General features: G+C 38.7%; 1 protein-coding gene across 1 annotated transcript; it reads right to left on the reverse strand.

Annotated features, from left to right (window-relative positions):
- Positions 1–3,930: 3,930 nt before the first annotated feature.
- On the reverse strand, positions 3,931–9,785 carry eif3m (eukaryotic translation initiation factor 3, subunit M). Its single transcript, XM_008405877.2, has 11 exons — positions 9,654–9,785; positions 8,404–8,536; positions 8,135–8,273; positions 7,914–8,037; positions 7,730–7,824; positions 7,200–7,283; positions 7,019–7,118; positions 6,587–6,668; positions 6,079–6,222; positions 4,976–5,036; positions 3,931–4,156 (listed from the first exon to the last, which is right to left on the reverse strand). Exons 1-11 carry the CDS (start codon positions 9,693–9,695, stop codon positions 4,033–4,035), a joined length of 1,128 nt encoding a protein of 375 aa, XP_008404099.1. The 5' UTR covers positions 9,696–9,785; the 3' UTR covers positions 3,931–4,032.
- Positions 9,786–10,905: the final 1,120 nt, after the last annotated feature.

Raw genomic sequence — 10,905 nt, forward strand, 5'->3', positions numbered from 1 at the left:
TTTGAACATATATGGCTCATTTTTATGCAGTGCGATTCATTTAACGGGACCATCTCGTTGTGTAAACCTTCTAATGAATAAATGCATTAACTTTTCCCAAACAACATAACAGTTGTTTGGGAAAAGTTGTTGTTATGTTGCCGGATCTCATCTTTTGAGATCCGGCAAGTCTCATAAAAGCACTTAATCTATTTCTCTCAGCATTTTCATAGCTGGTTGGCTGAATGTTGCACTGTTAACARCTCCTATAGCAATGCCGTCTACACAGAAAACGGTAAATTAAGCTGAAATAGTTGGCAGGATTAAGGGCAATCCTCCCCTATGTTGATTAAAAGAAATGCATCTCGAGCAATAGTCTCTGTGTTTCTCTGTGATTAAATTTGGTTTGGTAACTATGGAGATATTTGGGGTTTGTGGGGCTTTTGGTTTTTGTTTACATATCTATGTTATCTAACTGTCTTCTGGTTGGTGCTAATTGACGTTCAGTCGAGGAGTCCCACTTCTGCAGTCGTCTGTATCTCTTAAGTACTGCAAGAATAGTACATTTGCCCAAAAGATTGTTTATGTAGTATTGCAAAATAATATGTTACTGTAAGACGAGCTGCAATAAGTTTTGAATGATGCTGTCTTAATGCATAATAATTAATGGTAAATACTAGTTGATGGGAGAGAAAAGTCATGCTTATTGGTGTTATAATCATCTGYAATAAATTAAATCTACCAATGTYTCCATTCTTAAAGGTTACAAGTTTGGCTTTATTAGATTATGACCACATCACTCGCTTACAGTAAATGACCTCAGCTTTGAGCAAACAGGGGTCAGTTAACCAGAAATGTCTTTATATGTTTTTGTGGGAGAGAACAGATCACCCACCAAAACACACCTAAAACACACAAAAGTGAAAACTGCAGAAGTCATCTGAATCACAGCTGGAAAAAAATACAGAAACTGAAACCAAATCTAAACTTGAGCTTGAGTCAAAGTAGTTTCCATCTGCTCTGCTCTCTTTCTTACAGGTGACTGTGATGAGATTGTGCTCCAGAGAATGTGTTTCGTGATTTACACGCTGATAGTGGCTGGAGATGCTGGTCTGCTACGGAAGCGGTGAGATTAAGCAGACCCTTGAAATGACAGAAAAATTAACTAACAGATAGTAGTGAATGGCACCCCAATGGTCTGATAAATCTAAAATACTTCAGTGTCAAGACTAAAATATAAAAAATTGTAAATCAGCGGCGTCTGAGACGTCTAACGTTGGTCTGCATCAATTAAACGGAAAGTTTAACTGTCAAGGAAATGAGCGCGACGGATGAGAGCTGAGGAGAGCCAGAGTGCAACGCCAATAATCTGCACTTTGTCGGTCACTGCTGATTTCATCACTGACCCGGAGGAAGAAAACTGAAACAAATCCCTTCTACACCCTAAACTCTATACCATAAATCATGAGATTAACGTCATAATACGCTAAAGGCCACCTAAAAATGGATTATAGTCCTTAATTGGTATTTAATTTGCAAAAAATGTGACAGCTTCTGTATATCTTTTCCATTTCTCTGACATTAAACATTTTGAAGAGACTTTTGCTTGAATGACCTCTTACTGACGAAACATTTATTGTATCTAGTCCAGTCTTTTTTTTTTTTATTAATCTTTTTATCTCCGTCAGTCCAACAAAGCCGAAACTCTCAGGGCCAAACTTGGCAGCAACATGAAAAAATGGCTTGAAATAAAAGTAGCAATGTCCTTCCTGATACCATTTTCCTCCCCCAAACAAGCAAACTGATCTCTATTGTTCCTTCATCCTTCTAAAGCCAGATGTACTCAGAGAGACGATCTGATCACACGGCGCTTCCCTGTGGCTCTAGTTTGGTGCTACAAATTATTTCTCTGCTGAATTAAAGTGCCACACATGACAACATCAATTGGTTGAGGTTGAAGTAAAGCCAGTCCAACTTTTCTGACCAGATCACTGCGTTTGGAAGAAATTAGGTTTACTACAGTGACAGAATACACAGAACCAACATGCTTCTTGCTGTGTGTGACTGAGTCATGAACTGAAAGGGCCTGATCCAACTGATAGCAGTATGTGGTTAAACCAGTGAGGACGGACATTTTCTTAAAAACACGTGACCCTTATTTAGAGGTGACGGCAAACACTTTCCACACACTAGTCTAGAGTTCTTAGTTTGTCAAATGACCTCCATATACTTTATTCAAGCCTGACTGTTAAGACAGGTCAGGCATGATGTGTTTCTCCAACTCCACAGATTGTGGATCAGTTTTAAATATTTGAAGAGGTCATGTTGCCTTATGCGGAGAAGGAAATACCCTCGAGTGTTTATGACATCTCCTAACATTGTGATTAACATGGCGGACCGGCTCAGCCCAGCCCCTGCGGACCCTAATCCAATAGAACTTTAGTAACATGACATCAAGGGTATGGTTTCTGGCAAAACTAATAAATGGAGAGGAATTGTAGAATGTGTTCCAATAGTTCTGGGCAGGAATACGTGTTCACAGGGGAAAGAGCTTGGATGACTCGACACAAACGCAAATACGATGCTGTTCTTCAGAAACGTATTAATAGCATGACGACTCATAGGAAGATTAAATCTGGAAGCATGTTTCAGCTTTACAGAAAATGCTTTAGTTTGTAAAGAGAAATGACACTTTATTTTTTATTTTACAGACGAACTTTGCTTTTTCCTCAACTTCTATAGTGGGATCAAAACACTGTTTTGTGTTTTGATTTTGACAAGAATGTTCACTGACAATGTATGGTTGAAGTATAAACTTCACTCGGTATTTTTAAGTACATTTCCTTTATTTTGAATGGAACCGTTTTTCCAATCCTCTGGATTTCAATCAGCAGCTTTTTGCATGTTTGCAACCTGTATTGCTATATTCCTCAGAAACTATAAAGGGCTGAAGGAAATGAGCAATTTCAAAGTCAATGCTTCAACTATTTATTTTTTTTACCAATTCTTTATTGTCCAAACTTGTATGCCTTTATGGTTCTTTTTTACTTTCTACTAGAAATTGCATAATAATTGTGTAAAAAATAAATATATCACAGCTGTCTGGCAAAAACTTTGTATTTCCAGAACAGAATTTTCCATGAAAGAAAAAAATACTTTTGAACAGATATTAAAAAGATAGTAATTCATACAGTTTGGTCAAAGTCAGTGTTTTTGATACTTTTAAAATGTCAATTCATCAGTAACTATTGATCACAGACAGTTGAAGTGTGATCAATAGATGATTTTTGCAAAAAAAAATCAATAAAAATGGAAACAAAAGGTTTTGCCCAACAGCGACAATAAGGAACATTTACACAACTGAACCATCTATATTTTAGGAATATAACAACTCGTGGCATTTCTTTAAAATACTGTCCCAGACAGTTTGTTGTAGAATTATTACTGGAGTGTTTTTCCCACAAATCATTAGTAACTTAATCCTACATTTCTGCTTCAAATAAAAAATAAAAAAAATCCCCAAACATTTGAAGCCCTTCATTTCAGTTTTAGGGGAATTGCAGACAGCGAGTCATGCTGACTACAGCTGAGCAGACTGCATGAGCCCAGCTGAACGTTTCATGGTTGCAACAGCAGGGAAGGAGCCTTCAGCACAATGCAGCTTTGACCGTAACATGGAGGGTCACCTTAAGTTCACGTGAAAATTGTTATATCTGTATAGATGAAAAACTGACCCTCATGCTGAAGGATATTTCTCATCCCCAGTCACAGCTCATCTACTACACTGGCAAGCTGTCTTTGTAACTGGAAGCAGATGTTAAGAGCTGCTAGAGGAGAAGTTCCAATTAGGGACTGTGAATGTTTTTGTTAAAACGATGAACACTGTATTAATATCCAGTGAAATAAGAAATTAAGAAATAAAGCAAATATATATCAACACAAAAGCCCCCATTGGTCACCTTCACTTTTTTATTTGATTAAAATAAAAACTGATCTTTTCAGTCAGAGATTCTGTGAAGCAGTGAAGATTTGAGAGTCGGGTCCATGTTGGAGTTATGCAGAAGGGGACAAAGTCTGCAGACTGGTCTTGACGGTTGCTAGGTTAGCCTTCCAGGAGCTCAGGGTGTCGTACAGCTGCTGCCACTGCTGCTTGCCAAAGGTGCGGTGTGTGCTGTGGCTGAGAGAAGGGAGACGGGAAAGCAAGGCCAAGGTCACACTTCATGGCAAAAGCAGGTTCAGCTATGAAAAACATGCAAGACCGTTTCAAGAAAACGTTTATGAAAGGGTCCTGCATGCAAACTTTATGTACAAATGGACCATTTCTTCATGCCTTTTCAGTTTTAATATCCAGTTTAAACCAGTGACAAGACAGTCAGTTACCAAGAAGCCCTGGGAAAAGAAGGGAATGCACAAGCACAGCAAAATAGGTGAAGATAACAATGTTGTATGATTATGAAAGTGCATAATGCAGTAGATTACAGACCAGTCAAGTCGTTTCTATTTTATTAACTGAAGATAGTTTGACCTGAGTAAAACACAAAACTTTAGTAAATGTCTTACTAAATGTTTCTGTAAACCAGGTAATAATCTTATGATGTCCATTCAGTTATTTATGTAAATTGGATCAGCTTTGTGCAGAGGCTTTAGGTAGCAACTGTTGTGAATTGGTACTACATATTATAAATAAGCTGAACTGGGGTAATTTGAAGGGAAGAATGGGCAAAATGAGATCGACGAACAGAGAAAAGCATGAATTAGGAATAAATAGATTAATCAGATTTTAAGTGAGTTTGTGAATTTTAGATGATGGATCAGGAAATCCATCATCTAAATGGATGATAGAATCATCCATTTAGATGAAAATAAAAACTTTATTTTCTAACCTATACCTATCCAGACCAGAAAAAAAAACTATAGACAGTTTTAAAAAATCTTTATCTTCATTAGCTACATATTCATGTTAACTTATGTATGGCACAATATTGAAAGAACTTACCTCACAACAACTTTTCTCTGCGTCTGGTCAATTTTGCAGTAGACCATTTTGGTCCGAACAGCTGGAAAAAAAAAAGGCAAGACAAAAAAAAAAAGGGTGAGGAGAGAACAAGAGCTTCAACAAAAATCAACAGGATCTCAGCAAGACACAAAAGGAATCATCAAGTCCATGTAGATTAACTGATCAGGATGGAAATATTACTTTTCATTCTGTCAGCTAGAGACATCTTGGGCACATCCAACCGTAGTTTCAACCCTTCATCCAAATCGTCTACTCTAGATTATTTTCTCGTATCCAACGAGAAAATAATCTCGTTGGATACCAAGACATTCATTGTCTTGGTTTATCATTCATGCATTCCCAACAAACTTTTGTCTTTAATTTTCTCTCTGGTTTATTTTAATCAGTGCTTGCAGTGGGCAGAAGAACCGATAAGTTGAGCTAGATAAAGTTTGTGCATTACCACCAAACAGGCACAAAGTTAACCGAAGTTCAGCACAAAATATTGTTAAAAATTTCCTGAAACATTATTCGTTGAGAAGCAGCAGAAAGATGATGCGTCTTAACGTCATAGCATGCATTTAGCAGCTTAAAGATCCCAGCGGTCTTGTCTTTTTCTGTCGGTCCATCATTAAGCGTCACACCGTCATTCTGTGTTAAACCTATAAACCTTGCAGAGCGCCTAACCCCATACATCACCTTCAAACCTGAAGCAGCCCCAAACTTTAGCTCCCCTTTTAGGAAGCTTTTAAAGGTAGAGTGAATAATTTGTCACAGATACTGACGCTATGATTGTTTTTAAAGTACAGTTTGGATGGAGCTCACCCATTAGTGCAGTCAAAACTTGACTGATGCTCAGAGCGAGCGGAAACAGGCAGGATGCCAACAGGCTGCAGCTGTGGGCAGCTCTAATAACGTCCATGCATTTGGGCGTCAGAGAGCAGAAAACACAATGTTTTAAAATGGGGTCATATTGCAAAAAGACTGGAGACATGGATCTAAGCCACGCCAACTACATTTAAATAGTCTTGAGTATACATTTCTCTGAACTGCGCCGAGTGTTTGAAGGACACGGATGGTCAAGGTTAATTTGAAGTTCATACCGTCAATGACGAAAGCCTCGACGTCATCAGCGCCGATCTGCAGTTCCTGCTGTATGGTGTCGAAGGAGATCTCTTTGAATTCCACCGCCATGCCCATGAACGTCAGCAGGCGCATCTTGGCCATGTTCTGCTCGTGAGAGAGGCCTGAGGACCAAAACGCGCAGGGATCATTAAGCACAAAACAGTCACAGGCAATTACTCTCCGCTCAGGGAGTTTCCCTGTAATAAAGCTCAGGACGTTTAGGACCAGTCAGGGATTCTACTCATTAACACAAACATCTCTCTGTGTTGTCTGTTTTGAGAGCCCATCCTACACATGTTTTAATTGAATTTCATTCATTATGTAGTTGGGGGTGGGGAAAGAAGGTAGCGCTGACTCAAACATTCTTGGTCTGCATCAACACAAGCAGACACTCTTAGGGAATAAAATAGCCCTCGAAAGTTCATTGTCTTGAAACAAACATGAAAAAACAAAAAAAGAACTTGGAATAAATGATAAAGTACTTACCAAGAGAATCAATAAAGTCTTTGTTACTCTGGTAGAATTTGACATATGCTGCTAGTTTTGCACTCACAAAGATGGTTAATAGCTGAGAGGACAGATTGGGAGAAAAAAACGCCAATGAATAATCAGTCAGATGAACTTACACAAACTAAGGTCATTAGGTTTCTGGACTGATATCCTACACTTAAACCATCAAAGCTCTTGTAAACTGTGAAATCACAAAAGGCACAATTCAGCAAACAATTCCTACTGATAAAGCATGACAAAATACTTTTTTGATAAGATCTAAAAAGGGAAGAAGAGATGTGATCCCTCAAATCTTTAAAAATGCAACTAACGAGGGATATTGGATGAATCTGTCTTATTAAAAATAATCTACCTCCTGGTAAATTCCCTACTAGATTTGAGTCATGCAGAGAATCTTTCGGCACTTACATCATGGATGAGCTCTCCCTCCAAAAAGCGAACGGGTTTCAGGGTGAGCAGGTGGTCAAACAGGAAGGTGTTGGGGTCTTTGAGAGCACGAACAATACATCTGAAAACGACGGGAGCGGGTTGGAGAGAGGGACACCGTTTTCAAATTTCAACAAGCGTCAAACCGGTTTTAATAACACACCTGTGAGCATCGACGCGCGCTTGTGAGGCATTGTCCTCTGTGTAACTTCCCAGCAGCTCGACCATCACTTTCGCTGCAGCTTCACTGCAAAGCAGAAAATGGAAAAAGGTTAAAGTCCTTTTAACGTACATGCAGTAATTAACACAGACCAGCGATGTGCTAAAACACACCAGCAACCCACTGAGTAATAAAGCACAAACTGCACTGCAACTATGTTACATTGCAATGTTCCTGAGTGACACAATGTGTCAAATTACAATCCTCCCCTCAAAATAAATGTGTGCAATACGCGAAAAGCAAAATCTTCTTGGACGCAGTACTTGGTAGGATTTCATATCAAACTTCCATGCAATCAAATTCCACCACTGCTCTCTAAATATATACTTTTAGCAGCCAAAATGCAAGTCAAAATGAATGTCAGTAATATCCTGCATTGCTCCAATAAAGTAGGATGCATTTGACAATTTGCATTTCTGCATCTGCTGGTTTTGAAATAGTCACAATAAACATCAAATACTGCGTACAGTTACCTTTTTTTGCAGTCCACCAATGCTTCGTACACCAGCCTCAGCAGTGTGTGCTTCTTCTCTGTGTTCAGGTTCCAGTCAACAATCCACTTGCGTACCTATTCAGCCACACCGACGCGAATCAAGTCAAAGAAACGCACCTTTAAAACCGACACCGCTTTTAAGGATGGAGAGTGGAGATAGATACCTGATCAAGGTCGGTGGGGATGAAAGAAATGGCGTTACAGGTCGCAGCCACCTTGACGAGGCTGCAGAACACCATGTACCTCACTGGAGTGTTCTCGTCCATGCCGTGGAACAAGTTGCTCAGCCTGAAAAAGCAACACAAACGTTGACGCGGACCTTTGATCTTTTAATTATCGGAAATCGACACGTTTTTTTTTTTTTTGCTTTTTTTGCAGGACTCACAGCTGCAGGCGAAGGGAGGGTCGCTCTCCTTCACGGAACTTTACCAGCTTCTCGCACAGACTTTCAATCAGAGTTTCTTGCTTCTCTGGCTCCAGGATTAACATCAGAGACACGATGCTGTTCATTACGCTCTCAACGTCTACAAAGAGACAGAAAGCAGACGGGTGACTCAAACAACAAGTTTCTCCTATTAAAATGAAACCAATTTCACCTTCTTGCTAATAACAAGAGTCAATGTGTGAGACACAGAAGCGTTCTACCTCACCCACCTTTATCGTCATCCTTCAGGCAGACGTCACAGGCCTCAATGATCTGAGCCAAATCAACATGAAGTCCACCTTCAGCATTCTCCTCTGAGATATCAGCTCCTTTGGCCTTGATGTAGGACCTCAGCTCTGAAGCCTGAAATATTACAGTGACACTGTTAATGTCAAGGATGTTTCCACTGCAGAATATCGAACTGTTGGTCCAAGAAGGTGAGAGAAGTATAAATTGTTCTTTTAGATTTGATTAAAAATGGTCTGATACCAGCAATAGGGATATGATTTGGTGTCACTCTCGTCTCTGTCTGAAAATGCTAATTGAATTTAGCCATGTCTAATAGATTAATTAAAAGCAGTCTTGGATAAAAAAAAATAAAAAATCTGATTTTGAATAAAAGTCACTAGATAAATGTCTCATTTACTAGGAAATTAAAGAAAACGCAAATAAAGCCTGGTTATTAAAAGCAAAAACGCTATGCTACCAGTATTTTCTAATGTAATAAGATTTTAAATTGTATGTAATAAATTTGCCCCTACTAAAAACAAAATGTCTTTATCTGCATCGACCACCTGTGCTGGTGGCCCTAATTTGTGTTATTCTTGAGAACTGAGCGCTGCACTTTGGACATATCTGCATGTTATATCATTTGTATAATTTAAAACATTTCAACCAACTCAAAAGCCAATCATCTGTGTCGGTACCCAACCTGTTTGAAAGTTAGATCACATACATTGCGCAATATGTAAAAACACGCAGTGTTAGAAAAAGCCCTGCGAAAGCATTGAAACTATAGCGCTTAGAAGCATTAATTTAAAGAAATATGTAAACGCCCGCTTAATCTCCGCCGCAAACATTATAGTTTGAATTTAGCGGCATAAGCTATAGGGAAATCGAATGAATAATTTTAATGCTTTGTTTATTTCATTTATTTTTTGCAACTTTGTTTATGTCGACATGTATGTAGGTGGCTAGCATTTGCTAGCCAAGCGTTACTTTTGACTGCAAATATTTTGATCTAGAATAAACTAAGAGCAACATATCTAAACGAAATCCCATGTTACTAATCCAAAATTTAAAGAATTAGTCTTATTTATGAATTTCCTAACACACACATCTTTACCATCAGTCAGTTGCTAAGTACCGAGTTAGCATTCCAGGTAGCTAGCACATGCTAACTTATTTAAATGCTTAACTTTAATTCTACTCTCAAACTAGAAAACACAATTTTAATATCCTTAGAAAACGTAGGTCACACCTGGTCTTCTTCTGTTATGTCGATAAAAGCTGGGACGCTCATTTTGGTGATACGGTGAGCCTAGATGATGAAATCCACGCTCTCACCAACTCCGAGATCAGAGCGGAAAAGAAAGTCCAGCATCACCGGGTAGACAGATGCTCATCCGGGTCATTTTCTTAAAGCCACAGCAGCCGGTTAAACTCGTTCAGGTTGCGGATGAGTCTGTATTCATTCACCGTTTTGTCTCCGTCGTTCTGGAGTCTGGGAAATAGCGACACTTCAACTTTACTTATGCTGCACCTTATTAAATAACATTGGTGTATGTGAAAAAGTCTTGAGTAAAAAGTAAAAGTAAATCAATAAAAAGGATATTGTTCTCAAAAACACTCATCAACGTCCCTATCCTGGAAAGTTTGTTTCATTGTATTAATTCTGTGAAATAAGCATTGAGTTAATTAGTAGCAGTGGTCTGCAACCATTGCAGACCAAAGAGCCATTTTGCCCCTATACGAGCTGAGTGAAGAGAGTTGCTGTACTCATTACTTATGCGAAAGGAGGAAGAATATCATAGAAGAAGCCATTATTCTAAAAGCAACATAAAACCCAAGATTACAGATGGCATTCAAGGACAGTGACCTTAATTTTTGGAGACATATACTATAGGCTACCTGAAATGTTTGACCGTAACGACTGTTACCTTTGGGGAAAAAAAGGTGAAGTTTGCAAACTGGAAATCGCAAACTTCACCTTTGCAAGATGCATCTAAGTAGATGCATTGCTCCCTGGTGCATTGCACCAGGGAGCAATGCACTTTATCCCAGGAAATAAATGTATCTTAAAGTTTATAACAGAAAGGTCAATGTTTTGGGCCAAAACTGACCTGTACTAATGTATAATTTCATCCACATTGACAAAAACCCTTGCTCCATTTGAGAAAAGTAATTCAAAGTGTGAACTGTGACCAGTGTATTTCACCGTGTGTTTCAGATGGTGTTTTTATGGTGCTGCTCAGTGCTTGTTTTTCTTCAAAACATACCTTCTAACATTTTGGCCCAGGGTTTCACTTTGGTTTAATAAGTCTATAACACATTCACACAGTGTTCTCTTTGGAAGAAATGCATTTTCCTACAGTCCTTAGTTCAGATACTGCTTACTTTTTTATTCACTATAGTTGAGTGAACACGATTAGACAGAATGTGGGAAACTGAGGGACTTCAGCAAATTAGTTCATCAAGAGTGTGCCGACGTATGAAAGCATGTTATTGCAGAT

Source organism: Poecilia reticulata, linkage group LG3 (assembly GCF_000633615.1).
Source record: "Poecilia reticulata strain Guanapo linkage group LG3, Guppy_female_1.0+MT, whole genome shotgun sequence".
Taxonomy (NCBI): domain Eukaryota; kingdom Metazoa; phylum Chordata; class Actinopteri; order Cyprinodontiformes; family Poeciliidae; genus Poecilia; species Poecilia reticulata.

Excerpts from the sequence above, each read along its gene's own strand:
- eif3m (XM_008405877.2), bottom strand. The coding sequence starts at position 9,695 with ATGAGCGTCCCAGCTTTTATCGACATAACAGAAGAAGACCAG. Across the intron at positions 7,284-7,729 it reads TTGGTGGACTGCAAAAAAAG|TGAAGCTGCAGCGAAAGTGA; the intron begins GTAACTGTACGC and ends TCTGCTTTGCAG. Across the intron at positions 5,037-6,078 it reads CGAGGCTTTCGTCATTGACG|CTGTTCGGACCAAAATGGTC; the intron begins GTATGAACTTCA and ends TTTTTTTTCCAG.